This window comes from Marmota flaviventris, chromosome 9 (assembly GCF_047511675.1).
Source record: "Marmota flaviventris isolate mMarFla1 chromosome 9, mMarFla1.hap1, whole genome shotgun sequence".
In the NCBI taxonomy this organism is placed as follows: domain Eukaryota; kingdom Metazoa; phylum Chordata; class Mammalia; order Rodentia; family Sciuridae; genus Marmota; species Marmota flaviventris.
Genome location: NC_092506.1, coordinates 8,184,219 through 8,202,248, shown reverse-complemented (window position 1 = coordinate 8,202,248; position 18,030 = coordinate 8,184,219). Strand labels below are relative to the sequence as shown.

Genomic DNA, 18,030 nt, shown 5'->3' with positions numbered 1-18,030 from the left:
CCCTCGGGGGCCGGTGAAAATTTTGTAAACAGAGTGGTGATTACTGTGAGTGAAAGCACTTTGTAAAGCCGTAATTGACGCTCAGCCGTCGGATGTAATTATTGCTGCTGTTATTGCTTCGCCTGGACCGGGTGACCGGTCGGGAAGTCCCACTCTCTCCTCCTCCTCGCGCTGCCCACATCTGGGACCCCTCCCAGCGCCATCTCGGGAGCACTTAAAGATAAGAGAGGGCGCCTCCTCTCTGGCAGGATGAATGCCCGGGCGCGGGAGAAGCGACGGGGGCCCCTGTGAGAGCGAGCCGTGGGGCTCTCGGAGCTCTGCGGCTGGCAGGCAGCGTGCAGGCGGCCGGCCAGGTGAGCGGGCCGGTGCCCGGGGCTTGCGGGCCCGCCGGGGGCGTCCGGAGTCCGCGGGTCCGGGCTCAGGGGGCGGGGCCGGGGGCCATCTTGGCTATGGGCGGAAGTTTCCTTCAGAGACTCAGTGAGGGGAAGTGGTTGTCGCCCCCAGCCGGGCGGCGTGATCCTAGTTTGAGGATAGGGAATTTAAGCGTGGGAACGGGCGGTGTTCCAAAGAAGCAAGGGCCGGCAGCCCAAGGCACGGCCCATCCTGGCGCACGTTGGATGCGGCGGTGCCTCCGCGTCTCAGCCGCTTGCCGGCTCCCGTAACCCCGGGCGCCCGTTGGTGGCGCAGCCGGCGCCGATTCTCGAAAGGCTCCACGCCGGGCGCGGCGCCGGGCTGCGGAGCCAGGGCGGGCCTCTGCGCAATTTGCGTAGCGAACGATGCCCGCGCAGGCGCAGGAGGGGGCGGAGCAGCGGGAGCCGGGGAGCTGGAGCCCCGGGTCCCGGCGACCGGAGCCCGCTCCCCCAGCCGCGGCCTGAGGATTGGGCATCGGCCTTTCCTGCCCCCCGAGGCTGGAGGGTGGAGGCGGTGGGCGGGGGAGAACGGCTGGATTCTCAAGGACAGAGAAAGAAGCCCCCATACGGATTATTGGAGGACAGAGAGCCCCCAAGCTTGGGGATGGGGAGAGCCGGGCGTTGGGCGCCCCCGCAGCGATCGCTGCTCTAAGCTGACCGGTATCGGCCGGCTCTCCCCCTCCTGCCAGGCCGACTTGAGCGACCAGAGCCAGGGACTCCTCTCCTTCAGCCTCTGTATCCCCGCATCCCCCTGGCTCTGAGGCCAGCCCAGGGAGAGACACCCCAACCCCCCACCTCCTTTGCCCAGGAGAGGACTGCCCTTCCACATCCCAGAGCCAGGGGCCCAGGTTGCCTGTGTCTCCCAAGGCAAGGGTCTTTCTGTTGAGGAGGAAGGCCCTGGCCAGCCACAACTTCTATCCTTTTGAGTTCCCATCTCTGTCACTGCACCCTCCGTATTTATTTCCCTGCCCCCTTGCCAGTCCTCCATCTCTTTCTCTGGGATTCAGGCCTCCTTCCCTGACATGGAGAGTAACCTGTCTGGCCTGGTACCTGCTGCCGGGCTGGTTCCTGCCCTGCCACCTACTGTGACCCTGGGGCTGACCGCGGCCTACACTACCCTGTATGCCCTGCTCTTCTTCTCTGTCTATGCCCAGCTCTGGCTGGTGCTTCTGTATGGGCACAAGCGTCTCAGCTATCAGACGGTGTTCCTGGCACTCTGTCTTCTCTGGGCCGCCCTACGTACTACCCTCTTCTCCTTCTACTTCCGTGACACGCCCCGAGCCAATCGCCTGGGGCCCTTGCCCTTTTGGCTTCTCTACTGCTGTCCTGTCTGCCTGCAGTTCTTCACACTGACGCTCATGAACCTCTACTTTGCCCAGGTAATTGTGGTAAGGGGTGGGGGATGAGGGGGGCAAGACTCAAGAGCCCAAAGGAGTGATGGGCATCTCTGCTCTCAGGTGGTGTTCAAGGCCAAGGCGAAGCGTCGGCCAGAGATGAGCCGAGGCTTGTAAGTATTGGGGCACTGGTGGGCTCAGCCCCAGGTCAGGGGCAGGGAGAAGCCTACTTTTCAGGGCTTAGGCAAGAACAGGGGAATGTTTGTGAAAGAGCTTGGAAAAGCTAAAGCACCTGGCACAGATGGCTCAGCAGAGGCTTGCATAGGTGAGGGTCGACAGTAATAGAAACGGTTGTATACTGTGAGGGGAAAGGACACCAGTGTCATCCATGATGGAGAAAGAGCTGGAGGCTCCAACCCATGGAAATCACAAAGCCCAAGTGCACTTCTGGGTGACCTTGGGCTGCAGTACCCCTGTCACTGCACATTGTCTTCCAGTTCATAAAGAACTTTTACAAACATCTTTCTTTTAACAACTTACCTGAGAAGTTCTTATCTTTATTTGCAACTTGAGGAAACTGAGGCCCAGCCAGATAAAGGAGCATGTTCAAGGTCACAGAGCTGGCAGGAAGCAGAGCCAGAGCTCAGATCTAGACTTCTGACTTCCAGTCTGGTGTTTCTTTGCAAGATGCCACAGCTATCCCTCACCTTCTGACCTCTTTGGGCCTCAGTTTCCCAATCTGTAAAACTGGAAGAGCAGGTTTCAGCCTGGATGATCTGAATTCTGACAGGCACTGGGGTCTCCTGAGGGCGGTAGTGTGGTTGGTGAATGCCAAGGGCAGTCCATGGTCTGAGGCTGACTGTGCTGTGGGCTGCAGGCTGGCCGTCCGAGGGGCTTTCGTGGGGGCCTCGCTGCTCTTTCTGTTGGTGAACGTGCTGTGTGCAGTGCTGTCCCGCCGGCGACGGGCACAGCCCTGGGCCCTACTGCTGGTGCGCGTCCTGGTGAGCGACTCCCTCTTTGTCATCTGCGCCCTCTCTCTTGCTGCCTGTCTCTGCCTGGTTGCCCGGCGGGCCCCTTCCACTAGCATCTACCTGGAGGCCAAGGTAGGGCCACAAATCCTGATGCACAGGTATCCTTGGGGATCTTTGGGCAGTGGTCATCAGGGTACAGAGGAAGTTGGGAGCCTCCTCTCCCTGAGGATCCTCTGTTGTCGTCCATGCCAGGGGACCAGTGTGTGCCAGGCGGCTGCAATGGGTGGCGCCATGGTCCTGCTGTATGCCAGCCGGGCCTGCTACAACCTGGCAGCCCTGGCCTTGGCGCCCCGGAGCCGGCTGGATGCCTTCGATTACGACTGGTACAATGTTTCTGATCAGGTGAGTGTTAGGCCGTTTACCAGCTGTGGCACCTGCTCTCAAGCTGGCCTTGCTCTGTCATGGTGCTACTCGAGTGGGATTGCAGACTGGCACAAGCTCCTGCCTTCCCACAGGCGGATCTGGTAAATGACCTGGGGAACAAGGGCTACCTGGTGTTTGGCCTCATCCTCTTCGTGTGGGAGCTCCTGCCCACCACCCTGCTAGTGGGCTTCTTCCGTGTGCATCGGCCCCCGCAGGACCTGGTGAGGGTCTCCATTCCCCTCGATGGGGCTAGTGGAAAAGAGTGGACCCTGGGAATCCTGGGCAGGTGTCCAGGGACACCTGTGGGGGACAGGAGAAAGCACTGACGACAGTGACTCCCCCCCCCCCCCACAGAGCACCAGCCGCATCCTCAATGGGCAGGTCTTTGGCTCCCGTTCCTACTTCTTCGACCGAGCTGGGCACTGTGAGGACGAGGCCTGCTCCTGGGAGCATAGCCGGGGGGAGAGCACCAGGTAGGAGTCCTTCCTGGCTCCTGGCCTGCTCCATCAGCAGTAGGATTGGAGAGCCATGTCCCCCCAGCCCCCACCTCACATCTAGCCGTTGTTTCCCCATCTGTTTTAGGTGAGGCCCCCTCTGGGTTCCTAGTGCTAAGTCCTCCACCTCCGTCCCTGGATGCAGTTTACCCTGGACCCAGGGGGGGTGGGTTGTAGGGACTCTGAGCCTCTCTTCCCCTGCCATTCTCGTGAATGTGGCTCTGGTCACTGCCCTGGGACTGACCCTGCTTCTCTGCCTGCAGCATGTCGGGCAGCCTAGGCTCTGGCAGCTGGTACGGCGCTATCGGGCGTGAGCCAGGCTGGTGTGGGGGCAGCCAGACGAGGACCACTCCTCTGCTCTTCTCCCAGGTGCCAGGACCAGGTGGCCATCACCACAGTCTCTACTCGACCCCACAGACGTGACCCCCCCTTGTGCTCCCCCCCAGAGCACTCAGACCCCAGTCCCCCTCACCTCAGGCCCCTGTGCCACGTTTATCTGCCGCTTCTTGCCCAGGATCCCGGGGGCCATGACAGGCACCCCCTCTGGCCGGCTCCTTGCTGCTCCTGTCGTAGTGAGCTAGTGCCGTTGCCCCTAGGATGGGAGGGCACGGCCCTAGCTGCCAGATGCCTACAGCGCCCTGGCATGACCTGCCACCTCCGCTTCCACATTGGAGCCAGCTACCTCTCCTGTGCCTGCCACTCAATAAAGTGTCTGTGCCCCTCTTCCGTTCACCTGTTGCATCTATGTTTTGGGTTGTTCTCACCTTTGCCTGTGCGGTCACAAGCTGATCAGACTCTGGCCCTTAAAGTGGGCTGCCGGGCTAGACAGGGCTATTCACATCACCAAGGCTGGAGGGCACAGAGAGGGAGGGATCTGCAGCCATCAAGGGGAGGCTGCACATGCTTTGGTTCTAGAAGCTCTTCTGGGGTAGGTTCCTCCCATTCCTAACAATTTCTTCTCTTTTGTAATATCTTCCTCAAGATTCCCCCGCCCACGTGGTTCTGAGAATTGAACCCTGGGGTGCTCTACCACTGAACTACATCTCCATCCCTTTTTATTTTATTTTGAGATAGGGTTTTGTTAAGTTGCCCAATCTGGCCTTGAACTTGTGATCCTCCTGCCTCAGCCTTCCAGGTAGCTGGGATTACAGGCATGTCTTACTTTTTTTTTTTTCCTTTTTTAAAATGGGCTCTCACTATATTGTCCAGGCTGGCTCTGAACTCCTGGACTCAAGCAATTCTCTGGCCTCAGCCTCATCGCAGGTAGCTGAGACTACCGGTGTTGTGTGCCACCATGCCCAGCCCACAACATCTCCCTGGGGCTGGGGCTGTAGTTCAGTGGAAGAGCACTGGCCTAGCATGCACAAGACCCTGGGTTCAGTCACCTGCACTGCCCTCCCCCAAATCGCATATTTTATGAAGCTGAAGCCTTCCATCTTCTGGTCAGCAACTAAAGCCCTTCTCCTGAGCCCCACTGCACTGTGGTTATGTGACTGGTGCATCAAAGTGATGGGGCTTGTGGAGGCCTGGTTGGTTTCTCTCTCACCACTCCTAACCTAGCCTTCAGGTGCCAGGGCTCAACGAGGACTGACAGAGAAGGTGTTGATGTGGGATAGAACAGTATCTGGCTCCCAATGAGGTGTGAGTTTGCCAACATGGGTGGGCTGCCTGGAGGATCCCCTTCTCTGGCTGCCCTAATAGCATAATCCCTGCTCTGTTCCTGCCTCCCTGGCAGATCTGTCTGGTAGCTGGGAGTTATTAGAGGTCTGATTCTTGAGGGTTCCAGCTCCTGAGAATCCCCAGGGTCTAGCACTAGCTTGCCTTGAAACTTTGTGCTTAGGGTTGTTCTGGGGGCCAGGCCTGCAGGGCCTCTGCAGAGCTCCTCTGAGAACCAGAGAATTAGCTGGAAGTTGGACAATCACTTTGCATTGAAAGGAAAGTTGCTGACATTTCTAGGACACTTGATTGGGCGGCCAGGCTCTGTTTTGAGCATTTATAAACGCTGACCTCTCCAATGCCCTGAACAGCACCTGAAGTGATAATTAATTATCCTTTTTCTGTAAGTGTGAACAGGGACACTCCAGAGAGCTTGCTAACCTATCCAAGGCCCTACCAGTAGGGGGCAGTGGGCCTTAAAGCCCAGGTCTAAAATCACTCACCACGAGGGCAGAGGACCCCAGGAGGCAAGAGGAGGGTCTTGGGTGAGCCCAGAGGTTGTAAAGAAGTGGGTGATAGCAGGGTGAGGGAAGGTTCAAGACCCCCCTGGGCCTTGGCTGTTCAGACAGATGGAAGAGAATACTGGCACCTGCAGCTTAGGCCCCTGGGGCTGACTCCTGGGCAAGGCCTTGGAAACCAAGGGCTGGGGAAAGGAGAAGAGGAGTAGGAGAATGCCCACTCCAGTGACTTCTCAGCTGGGGCCCAACCCTCATCATTGGCCAAATTCAGGTGGCCTCATGGCCAAATCCACTGAGCCCAAGGGACAGGCTGTCCCCAGGGATATAGACCAGGGCCCTTCCCAATCCTGTAATGGGCTTGGAGGACGCCAGGAGATTAGCGTGGTTCCTGTGGGCCAACTGATGCCCAGGCCAGGGCGGCCACTGGCCACACTGGGCTCTTGTCTGAGATTAGAGGGTTGGACCCACAGCGACCCTTCTCAGGTTTTTCTGCCATCCACTGTCGCCGGCTAGCGAAGATCTGGGAGCCAGGCGGCCGCAGGTACAGGGCTTAGTGCGAGAGTGGTGGCGGGGAGCGCCGGTGGCTAGGGCGCGGCACTGAAGAGAGGAGCGGCGCTGGAGGGGTTAAAAGCGGGAGGAGGGGGCTTCAGTCGGGGAGGGAGGGGGTCCCAGCCCCGGCTGCCGCCCGCTCCGCCCCTGCTGCCGCTGCCGCCTCCGCGGCCCAGCCGGCACCGGCGAGGCGGCGCGGGAGCCCCGGCCGCAGCCGCAGCGGGGCCGACAGTAAGTGCGCGGCGGGCGCAGGGATGCAGGGAGGACTCCTGGGGATCTGTGCCCGGAGGGGGCGCGTGACAGGCCCGCTGGACGCCCACCTCCGGCGGGTGGACACCTCCGGGAGGGGTGCTTCCGCGCGTCGCCCGTCACGCGGGTGGACACCTCCGGGAGGGGTGCTTCCGCGCGTCGCCCGTCACGCTCCGAGGGAGGACGCGGGGGAGGCGGTGGGAGCAAGCTGCGGGAGTGCAGCGTATGGGGTGGAGGGCGCTGCGCGGTGGCCCTGGTCGGTGTGTGTGCGCACGTGTGCGTGGACCTTCTGGGGTACAGAGGCACGGCGAGCTCTCCCATGGGAGTCCAGTGTGCCCAGGGGCGACGGGAGTGTGCCCGCGGAGTACTGCGTGCAGCCTGGGCAGTGAGGCGGGCTGGAGCCGCAGGGTGAAGCGTGGGCGCGCGGGTCTTTGTGCCCGCGTGTGGTAGAGCAAGTCAGGGCGAGTGTGTGCGTGTGTGTGTGGGCGCCGCCTCCTGCTGTCCCGGGAGCTGTCAGCTGTCCGGGGGCTGCTGCATCGGTCAGGCCCTTCCCGCCCGGCGCCTGGTCCCTTCCGGGAACCCTCCCTCTCCTGGCTCTCAGCCTCTCCACTGCGCTGCGGCCGGGACCCGCCCCTGGGTTCCTCGAAAGTCCGGAGGGGTGCTGGCGGGGACCCTAGAGGCTCCCTGCCTGGCCCGTCGCAGCTACCCTGGGAGCCAAGAGAGGCGGGAAGAGAGGGAGGCGCCGCGAAGATGCTGCCGCAGCCACAGCGGGCGAGCCGTGCTTGGACCATCCACGTCCCCGCCCTGCGCACCCAGCCTCGCCTCCCACTTTCTCTTCGTCCCCCTCTGCCTTCCTGGGAAAGCCGGTTTCCCTACGCCCACACCCCAGGCCCTCGGCATTCCTCATCACCCAGCCTCTCCCGAGGCAGGCTGTCTCTCCTACCTTCTCCCTTCCTGATGCCCTCCTTTTCTCACACCCTGGAGCCCCTGGACAGGGGCTGAGGGCCAGGCAGTGGAGGTAAGAGGGAGGGTGGAGGTGGGAGGGCTGGGTGTTCCTTCCTACTAGACGGATGTGAGGGGTACAGCCATGTATAGAAAGGCTGGAGGTTTTGAGGACCTTGGGTATGTAGAGGATCAAGAAGGAGGGTGTGGGTTATCAGGCCAGTTTATTGACCCTGGCATCCCTGGTTCTGCCCGCAGTGACCGCCGCTCCCCAGGAGCCCTCTGCCCCACCTCCCCAGGCGGGCGGCGGAGCTGGCACTGCCCCTGGACGTGCCATGCGCAGCACCACACTACTGGCACTGCTGGCATTGGTCCTGCTCTACTTGGTGTCGGGTGCTCTGGTGTTCCGGGCCCTGGAGCAGCCGCACGAGCAGCAGGCCCAGAGGGACCTGGGGGAGGTCCGAGAGAAGTTCCTGAGGGCCCATCCATGTGTGAATGAGCACGAGCTGGGGGACTTCATCAAGGTGCGTGGGGGGCCAGGGCCCCTTCAACAGACCCCCACTAGGTCCCTGTGCTGGGGTGCTGCTTCCAGATGCGTACCCCTAAAGACTGGGTACAGCTGGGGTGGGGGGTGCTTGGCAGAGACTGGGATCCAGATCTCGGTTTTCAATATGGCGGCCACCGGGTCCTTTGTTTTGCTGGCGGTGCTTGGCACCTTGCTGTGCTCCTGGAATGTCTTCTTGAGTGTTCGTGGGTAATTGAATGAAGGAAAAATGAATGAATAAATGGCTGGAGCACATGGGATATTACTTTTGCTCTGGTCAATTCATCCCATTCAGGTTGCCAGTTAAAATCCAACAGGCCCAGTTCCATGTGAATTTCAGCTAAACAACCAATGCCATTTTAATATAAGTATGTCCCATGTAATATTTTTACTTCCTAAAGCTGGCAACCCTCCTCCACTGGCTTCTATACATTTTTGGAGTCACAGATGCCTTAGAGAAGCCCAAGAACACTGTGAACACTTCTCTCCACCCCCCAAGTGTGCATAGAAGCATACACAGATGATTCTGGAGTATTCCTGTTCTGGCACTGGGGAGAGGGGTTAGGGACCCCTTCCCCCAAGACACAGGCTTACCATAGCAGACAAGTGGGTGGGGCCAGAGCTCAGCTTCCCTGAGGCACTTTTGGTCAACCTCCATCATTAAGGAAAGCTCTGAGCTTCAGCTTTCTGGGTTCAGTTGATGAGCTCTGCTCCTTTCTCTGATTTCTGAGTCACTGTCATATGACAATCTATGATTTAACTTTAATAAATTAATAATTATTACTTTACTGATGAGCACCCCTGTTCCCTGCCTGTTCTTTGTTGAGGGAGGGGCTTCTGTTGGGGAGCCTCAGCATTCCAGCACATTCCCAAGGTGGCAGGAACCGGGTAGAGATGGGGGGGGGGAGGGGCCAGCCAGGACCCAGGTGGCCTGACATGCCTTTGACACTTCCAGAAAGCAGGACAAGGCTGAGAGGCCTGGGCGCAGAGAGTGTGTCTGGCCAGACCACAGGGCAGAGGGAGGGAGGGAATCTGACCTATTTTATTTGCACAATGGAACTGCTTTTTTCTTGGGTAAGAAAGAAGAAAAGGAGGGGCAGGACCTAGAAGGGAGGGTGGTGGCAACTGCTTTACTTCTTTTCCACCATAAGAGTTAACTCTCTGAATTAGTCAGTTGTGCAGCAATTGGACACCTACTGGGTGCTAGTATGGGTTGTGTTGGGCAGGAGAGTGGATCTGGGGGTGGAGCATATGCAGACTCTGCCTTGGAAAAGGCCACATCTAGGTGAGGAGAGAGGTCCAAGGACAGACCGGTCACTGTACAGTGCATGGAAATGGAGTTTCCTCTCCTTTTTTAAGCACTCATCTGGGCTGGGTGCAAGGGGGTGAGAAGAGAGATTCAGGGGCCTTGGGGATAGCTGGCACATAAACAGAGCCAGGTGAGAGGGATAGAGTTTAGGGACTGCGGACAAATCACTCCCAGTTGAACAGCATGGGTAAGGGCGTGGAAGCTGGAAAGCTCTGGAGTGTTTTGCAGAACCTGAAGTTAGCAGATGCCTAGTCATTTGAAGTAGAAATTAGAACACAGGATGACGAAGGACTTTTTCCCCCTAAGTGGTGAATTTATTGGAAAAGTGTTGCAAAATAAAAGTTAAATCACTTTTAATTAGTATTTCACCTCTTGCTTTTATTTTAAAATCATCATTAAAGGAAATGGAATCATCTTAGATAATCTGGGGGGAAGGCTGCTGTAACGTGGGGTGACAAATCAGAGTCCCAGGAGAGAAGACTGGGGAAAGAGGTGATTGGGACCAGCTTGGAAAGGGGTTTGTGTGCTGATCTGGAGAGTCTAGGCTTTATTCTAACAGAAGCTGTTACTTTAGTAAGATGAATTTGGAAGGGGTCTTGCTAATGAGAACTGTAGTCAGGGAGAAAAGAGATGGCATATGCCAGACACTGCCCTTGTGCTCCTCTGGGGAAGGTCCCTCTACACAGCTACCTCCTTATGCTCTGACCTCCCATCATCTAGGGCAAGCACTCTCAGAACACAGACCCTATCCAGCGAATCTGCAGGCTAGCAAGAGGGGCAGACAAATGGACACTTCATTCATTCTCTAATATTTATTGAGCACCTAGTATATAACTTCTGTGTGGTGTGCATGTGTGAACATCCTAATATTGGAAGCAAAATTTGCCAGTATAAGAACATTTTTGGAGGGAAAGTCCCTAACTTTCTTTAATTATCTAAGGCAAGGGACTCAAACTGAGTCTCCATGGGGGCAGTGGGAGTGGTGGGGTCTGTGGAAATCTGGAAATCACAGGATGAGATTGCCACATGGGAAGTTATCCAACAAATACACCAGGCTCACTCTGTTCTAAGTGCTTTAACTCTTGGGGACAAATCTGTAAGGTTGGTACTGCAATCATCACCAGTTGATAGATGCAGAAATGGAGGCACAGAGGGTCAACTTGCCCAAGGTTGCACAGCACCAAGATTTGAACCCAGGGAGTCTGGTCCTGAGGTTTCTATTCCTGACTGTAAAATTAGCAATCTATTGTTTGAAACTAGGGGTCTGGTGACTTGAATGTTCCTGAAACATTGTGGAGGTCCCACAGACTTGCCTGCAGGTAGATTAGCTACCCAATTTGCATCCTTGGCTGTAAGGGACCATATTCAAGGAGATGAGAGGGAAGGGGAGAGGTGTGGTGGGGGATAACACCCTAAAGGCTGGTGGTGCAGGGAATCGGCCCAGATAGGAAGGAAGGACTGAGGTTCCTCCTTCTGTGCCTTGTCCTGCAGGATGTGGCTAATGCCCTGGGAGGGGGTGCAGACCCAGACACCAACTCGACCAGTAACAGCAGCCACTCAGCATGGAACCTGGGCAGCGCCTTCTTTTTCTCGGGGACCATCATCACCACCATCGGTGGGGGAGGAGATGCAGCATGTGGAGGGGGGCAGGGGCAAGGAATTTCCTTATGGGGGAAGATGCAGGGAGAGGCAGAGGGTCCCGTGGCAGCGCCTAGACTCCTTGCACCGCCTCTCTGCCCAGGCTACGGCAATGCAGCCCTGCGCACAGATGCTGGGCGCCTCTTCTGCATCTTCTATGCGCTGGTGGGGATCCCGTTGTTTGGGATCTTGCTGGCAGGGGTCGGGGATCGACTGGGCTCCTCCTTACGCCATGGCATCGGTCACATCGAAGCAATCTTCCTGGTGAGCTACTCCACATCCTTCCTACCCTCATGCTGAGCTGGGATTGCCTTCCTTAGGTACCTGCCCGGGGGAGCACACACCCTCAGATGGCACAAGCTCCTGGGGCTGGGGCGGGGGGATGGGCGTAGAGGTTGTTGGTGTCTCTGTGGTCCTGCCTACCGCCCCTCCCTGCAGAAGTGGCATGTGCCACCAGAGCTGGTACGAGTGCTCTCTGCGATGCTCTTCCTGCTGATCGGCTGCCTGCTCTTTGTCCTCACGCCCACATTCGTGTTCTGCTATATGGAGGACTGGAGCAAGCTGGAGGCCATCTACTTTGTCATAGTGACGCTCACCACCGTGGGCTTCGGTGATTATGTGGCCGGTGAGGCTGCCTTTCCCTATCCGCTTTCTTCTTGTCAAAGAGCTCTGCACTCTCCCCTCTCTGAATTCCAGGAGGCACGTTTGCTTCTACTCCTAAATCCATCAGGAATGCACCATCACAGTCTTCCACTCATGCGACACATTAACATGCACATTGACATCCCTGCATGTGTGGGTCCCATGCATCCTCATACATACAAATAGTGCACCTCGCCCACATCATGTTCTTGCATGAGATCAGCCCTGCTTGCATGCTATTACCTTGCATGCCTTCAGCTTGTACACGCTGATCTTCCTGCACACAGTCACACACTCTAGCAGATCCCCTTTCTCCTGGGAGGGCGTGCTCTCTCAAGGAGCTTCGAACAGAGGCAGTGAAGCCCAGCAGTGAACCTGGGCTCACAGGCTTGCCCTCAAATCAACTTCTTTCCTTCTTCCCTGGGGCTATTCCAGGCGCCGACCCCAGACAGGACTCTCCAGCCTACCAGCCGCTGGTGTGGTTCTGGATCTTGCTCGGCCTGGCCTACTTTGCCTCGGTGCTCACCACCATCGGAAACTGGTTGCGAGTGGTGTCCCGCCGCACTCGGGCAGAGGTACGAGCTCTTGGGTTGGTGTAGCACTAGTGTGCATTGCACTCCAGTAGCTCGTTGGCCAGTCTCTCTCCCTTCTAGAGTGTGGTTTCTTCACACTAGGGCTTTCAGGCACAGACTGAGACCCCATATGTGTCCTGCTGGAAGCAGAGCGGTAAACTCAGATTTGAGTTTACTGGCTCTCTGCCCTCATGGAAAGGGTGGGCAGATTTCTGCAAATAAACATGGAGAAAGTCATGGGTTTTAAGGAGGCTATTGAAGAGGCTGAGGCAGGAGGACGGCAAGTTGGAAACTAGCCTGGACGATTTAGCTAAGACCTTGTCTCAAAATGAAATAAGAAAGACTGGGGAGTACCTCAGTGGTAGAGCCATTTCCCTAGCACATGTAAGGACTTGGCATTTGTTCAATAACAAAATTTTACTATATGTCTAAAAAATTGCAAGAGATATACTATTCTAAAAATTTATTTGCTATTTATCTACAATATACATTTAAGGGGCTGGGGTTGTGACTCAGGGGTAGAGTACTTGCCTAGCTTCTGTGAGGCACTGGATTCGATCCTCAGCACCACATAAAGATAAATAAATAAAGGTATTGTGTCCATCTACAACTGAACACACACACATACACACACACACACACATTTAACCTGTGTTTTGCAACCCTACTGAGAGCAACCAGCAGGACAGTGGTGCAAAGCTCTCCCAGTACTGGAGGGGATTCTGAAATAAACATGGGGTTTTCTAAAAGGTGATTCGGGGCTGTGCAAGAGGGGAGAGCATGAAGCCTAGGCGAGGAGCCCGATCCTCCACCTGCTGAGTCCGGAGGACCGGGCAAAAGGCATCCTGATGGCTGGTTGGAGAAGGGACAGGCTCCTGGGGTTGTAGAGCAGGTCAAGGACCCCTGGTCGAGGATTACTTTTCCTCCCCGCGCAGATGGGTGGCCTCACGGCGCAGGCTGCCAGCTGGACTGGCACAGTGACCGCGCGGGTGACCCAGCGAGCCGGGCCCACTGCACCACCGCAAGAGAAGGAGCCGCCACTCCTGCCCCCACCGCCCTGTCCAGCGCAGCCAGTCCTCAAACCTCAATCCCCTTCACCCCCGGAGAAGGTCCAAACGCCTTCCACGCCGACAGCCTCCGCCCTGGACTACCCCAGCGAGAATCTGGCCTTCATCGACGAGTCCTCGGACACGCAGAGCGAGCGCGGCTGCGCGCTTCCTCGAGCGCCGCGGGGTCGCCGCCGCCCCAACCCGCCCAGGAAGCCAGCGCGACCCCGGGGGCCCGGACGTCCCCGAGACAAAGCCGTGCCAGTATAGGGGCAGGATCCCCGGCCTCTCAAAGGACTTCGTTCTGCTGTGTCCCCGGCATGCTTGGCTTGTTTGACCAAAGAGCCCTCTTTCAATGGGACTGAAGCCTGGGAGGAGGCTACCGGTTGCCGTCAGCGACCTCTCGCCCTGGCCCCTTCCTCACCTCCACCCATTTCCAGACCCCCAAGCCTTTCTGCCTCGCTGCTCTGGCCGGGCCTGTCCCTCACAACACCTCACGACTGTGCCTCAAAGCCTGCATCAATAAACATCAGTCTGCACCGCCGCGGGCGTGCGCTCGGGCATGCGGGTGGGTGTGGCAGTGCTTTCCTCGGGCCACCGTGGGGCACATCTGCCCTCCCGTGGCCCCGGGCTGAGGGCCCCGGGCCATCACTTCGGACAAATTGGGTTGCACTTCGGCTCCAGTCCTTCCTGGAGGAGACCGGGTAGGGTCCGGCGTGGGAACCCACCGAAACCAGCTGGAGTCTCCCACCTCAGCACCTGGAAGAGGGATGGGTGGGGAGGGATGGGAGAGCGGTGGGGCATCTGGTGTGGAGGGCTGTGGTCTGAAGTCTCCGGCAGGCACGAGACCCGCTATTCCGGAAGGACACGCTGCCCCTCCCCCCTCCTGGAGCGTGACCCCCTCCTCCCCGCCCTGAGGCCTGTGGCGACAGTGTCCGTTAGGGCTGAACCATGGAGGAAAGGCCTTTAAAAGTAAGAACTCTTCCCGGACCCCTACCCGTCAGCCCCCCAAGTTCACCCTAGGTCCCATCCAGGCCCCTGGTGTCACTCTCAGCCCAGGCTCTGAGCTGCTCCCACCCATCCCCACATCCCACAGAGTCCCAACCGGGTCCACTCAATGTCCCCGCCCCAGCCTGCCCTCCCTCCCCGCGACCCTTGGCTTCCCTCGTTGTGTGTGGCCCACAGGCGTCGTCCAAGTCTTCACAACGCCGCGGCTCCGATACGCTGAGCCCTCACCCCGACATTCGGAATATGTGGACCATGGCCTCGCTGTCCGAGACACAAATGAACGTGCCGCTGTCCCAGGTCTGCAACAAATACTACGAGGAGGTCACAGTCCCAGGCGACAAAACTCGCCGGCGGGCCACTTTGAAGGGCCGCTGGAAGGACGATGGAGAGTCCCTTTCTCTGAGGGACAAGGTCAGCTTCAAGACAGAGAATTTGGAATTGAGCTCCAGCAGCTCCCAGCAAAACCACGTGGATGAGAATACCAATTCCGAGTTAGGTCAGTGTGGCCTCGCCAGGTTGTGGGTGCCCCCAGGGCAGGAACTGGCCAAGGCCCCAATTTCCCTTGCTATAAAATGGGGGTGGGGGTAAGCTGAGGGGATCCAACTTTCCAGGATTGCCTGGGAGGGGCGCCAGGACGACTTTAAATCAACCAAACATTCCTGGAGCGCCCCCTACCGGGAAGGCATCTTACCAAACCCAGCTCTAGAGACTGCACCAAAAAGTTCCAAGTCAGACTTGTACCATCTTTTTTTTAAAATTTTTTTGGTACTGAGGATCCAACCCAAGACTTTCAAGCATTCTGGGCAAGCACTCTGCCACCAAACTACATCACTACCTCCCCTCCAACCCCCACCCCTCACCCCTGCCCCAAGGCACTAGGAATTGAACTCTAGCGCTCTACCACCGAACTACATCCTTAGCCCTTTTTATTTTGAGACAGGATCTCCCTAAGTTGCCCAGTTTGGCCTCGAACTTACTAACCTTGAGCCTCAGCCTTCCCATAACTGGAATTACAGGTGTACATCACTCTGTCTGGGCATTGGTTACAATTTTAAGCATCTAGCACATGCCAGACACTATTTGGGATTTGCCTCTCACCTCTTCACTTTACCCTTTCTACTTTAATCATGGAATTAGAACCAAGAATATAACATAAGAATTAATACATACTGAGTCCTGGCTCTGTGCCAAACACAGGACTTTGCTTGTATTGTCACCTTTAAACTTCATGATCTCCATAGAGGCTTGCTTTTTATATTTATTTCAGTATTGGGGATTGAACCCAGGGTGCTCTAGAAACTGAGCTACACCCCCAGTCCTTTTTATTTTTTATTTTGAGACAGGGTCTCACTAAATTGCCAAGGCTGGCCTCAAACTTGCCATCCTTCTGCCTCAGCCTCCTGAGTCACTGGTGTTACAAGTGAGTGCCACCATGTTGGGCTAAAAACCACTCTTTTCTTTTTCATCTTCTTCTTTTTTTTTTTTTTTTTTAGTTGTGGACCTTTATTTTATTTATTTACATGTGATGCTGAGACTGGAACCCAGTGCCTCACACATGCTAGGCAAGCACTCAACCACTGAGCTATAACCCTCACTCCTGCAGTCTACTCTTATGACACCATTTTACAAATAAAGAAAATGAAGCCCAGAAAGTTTAGTGACTGGCTTTAAGTCTCACAGAGTGGGGCAGTAAGAATGAAACCCATGTGGGTGGGATTCTTAAAGCCTAGGATATAACCATTGTCCCATACTATCTCCAATTAATGTAGCCCATGGAGCTGGTCTTTGAACCCCACTTCCTCTCACCACATGCCTACCCATACATCTCTGCTCCAGGGAAACCCAGGAGTCTGTGGATAATTGACCCTCTCTTTTTTTTTTTTTCCCAGAAAGCTCTTCCTCAGTATCAGCGATCAGTATCTCGAAGTACATGCCCCATCGAGCCTACTGGGCAGAGCAACAGAACAGGGTTGGAGGGGCCCAGGGAAAAGGGTAGAGGGTGTTATGGGGTGGAGGATGGATAAGGTGAGGGCTGCAGCAGTGAAAGGGAGGGGGTGGCTGGCAGGTTGGTCAGGGGTCTTGGGGCTGCAGGGATGGGGGGCATTTCAGCTGTGGGCAGAACTGGGGTCCTCAGAATGCCTGAGCCTATCACTGCTTTTCCAGCTTCCGCTGCCCCTGATGGAACTCATGGAGAATGAAGCTCTGGAAATCCTCACCAAAGCCCTCAAGAGTGAGCTCCCCTCCCCTGAGGACTTCCAGACACACACACACACACACACACACACACACACACACAAAGATCCTGGTGGATTTTACAGGGTTTAGGTCTGTGGGAGTGGGGTTCCAGGATGTGTATGCACTGGCAGATCCTCTTAGTACTCAGAAATACTCGAAGGGCCCTTCAAAAGTTAAAAGTTGAGAAACCAGATACAAGAATACCCAAGGAGAGGGCATGGGGTGACCATTTAGTGGAGCTCCATTTAATGGAGCCCTCTTTTTAGCAGTCCGGTTTTCCAAGGCAGTTTCTCTATCTGGCCAAGAGAATGACAGCTTTTCTATGACTCTGGCTCCCTGCCAGGTGGGAGAGCTGTGAGGACTCAGTGGATTATTTAGGTAAACTTCTCCTGTTTATGATATGAATGCGCAGCTGGAAGAAGGGTCAAGACGTTTAATTACAGTAGGCGGTGCAGGTGTCCACCAAGCTGCAGGCTCCCATCTCTCTAGTTCTGGTTCTGGCCTGCAGCTAATTCTCCAGCCTTAATACTCAGTACCGGGGAGATCCAAAGTTCCCAGTTCCTCGAATCACACATGAGGCGCCTGCTAGTGGGGGGGCCTTGCTGGAGCTCGTAGAACTGAGCCAGTTCTGCCCTCCTCCAAGGTTACCGGTCCGTGATCGGCAGGGACCATTTCATGACTAAAGAGCTGCAGCGATACGTCGAGGGGCTCAGGAGGCGCAGGAATAAGAGGCTGTACTGCACTTTTCAGTGAACTCCCGACTCCAGCAGCCGCCTGACTCTAACCCTTGCCCTGCCCTGTCCTGTCCCCAGACCCAACCCCATCCGCGTGGAATTTTAGCCCTAGAGAAATTAAAAGAGTCTATACGTGCTTTGTGAGTCAGTGCGTGGCTTCCCGCGTGAGGCGGACGCACGTGGCCCCGCCCTTCCCTGTGACCTTCATTCGGTCACCGCAGTGACCTTGAGTTTTCTCTGTCCGGGTCTTAACGGCCCTGCCTTCCAGGGACTCGTAGTCCAGGGATACTTGCATGTTTAAGGTCAGCTTCTCCCACCCTGGGTTCTGCAGCTTTGTGGGGATATTGAGTCTGCGGTTCAAGTGCCCAGCAGGCGTTATCTTGGGGGAAGGGGAAAAAGAAAAAGGGGCAGCGCCCCCGTCGCTGTTTTAGGTTCCACCCCTCATGCATATGCAGATACCCCAACCTCTCCGTTCGTCCCGCCTTCTCATTTTCATAAGGATTTCGTCTCTCACGGCAGCTGCGGCCACTGATCAACCTCGCCCACTCCTTCCGCGCAAAGCGCGCCCCGCCTCCTTCGTTACGAAAGGGCGCTCCAGGCCCACCCCCACCGGGCTCTAATCCCTGGAGTTCCTCCGCATCTCTAACCCGCCCTCTAGGCGGCCGCGTAGGCATGTGCGCCGCTGAGGTTCGGTGGTGGGGCGAGACCTCTGTGAAGGCCCGCCTACTGGCTCCGCCAGCTCCGCCCCCGACCCCT

At 56.7% G+C, this 18,030-nt stretch overlaps 3 protein-coding genes across 5 annotated transcripts; all 3 read left to right on the top strand.

Moving 5' to 3' along the window:
• The first annotated feature begins 277 nt into the window (after positions 1-277).
• Positions 278-4,150, top strand: Gpr137 (G protein-coupled receptor 137). Of its 3 annotated transcripts, none has more exons than XM_071616080.1 (7): positions 278-353; positions 1,418-1,789; positions 1,868-1,917; positions 2,622-3,117; positions 3,231-3,359; positions 3,493-3,611; positions 3,896-4,150. In XM_071616080.1, exons 2-7 carry the CDS (start codon positions 1,433-1,435, stop codon positions 4,053-4,055), a joined length of 1,311 nt encoding a protein of 436 aa, XP_071472181.1. In that variant the 5' UTR covers positions 278-353; positions 1,418-1,432; the 3' UTR covers positions 4,056-4,150. The 3 variants fall into 3 exon arrangements, with proteins under 3 accessions (XP_071472181.1, XP_027800186.2, XP_027800187.1); XM_027944386.3 differs by lacking the exon at positions 278-353 and having other exon boundaries at positions 480-1,789; positions 2,622-2,847; positions 2,968-3,117; XM_027944385.3 differs by lacking the exon at positions 278-353 and having other exon boundaries at positions 476-1,789.
• A 3,716-nt stretch (positions 4,151-7,866) lies between these two features.
• On the top strand, positions 7,867-13,730 carry Kcnk4 (potassium two pore domain channel subfamily K member 4). The gene is made up of 6 exons (XM_027944690.2): positions 7,867-8,070; positions 10,891-11,014; positions 11,141-11,301; positions 11,476-11,662; positions 12,115-12,254; positions 13,187-13,730. The coding sequence occupies exons 1-6, from the start codon at positions 7,882-7,884 to the stop codon at positions 13,565-13,567; spliced, it is 1,182 nt and encodes a 393-aa protein (XP_027800491.1). The 5' UTR covers positions 7,867-7,881; the 3' UTR covers positions 13,568-13,730.
• A 518-nt stretch (positions 13,731-14,248) lies between these two features.
• Catsperz (catsper channel auxiliary subunit zeta) lies at positions 14,249-17,380 on the top strand. The gene is made up of 6 exons (XM_027944364.2): positions 14,249-14,269; positions 14,483-14,801; positions 16,195-16,274; positions 16,469-16,535; positions 17,184-17,274; positions 17,353-17,380. The coding sequence occupies exons 1-6, from the start codon at positions 14,249-14,251 to the stop codon at positions 17,378-17,380; spliced, it is 606 nt and encodes a 201-aa protein (XP_027800165.2).
• The last annotated feature ends 650 nt before the right edge of the window (positions 17,381-18,030 follow it).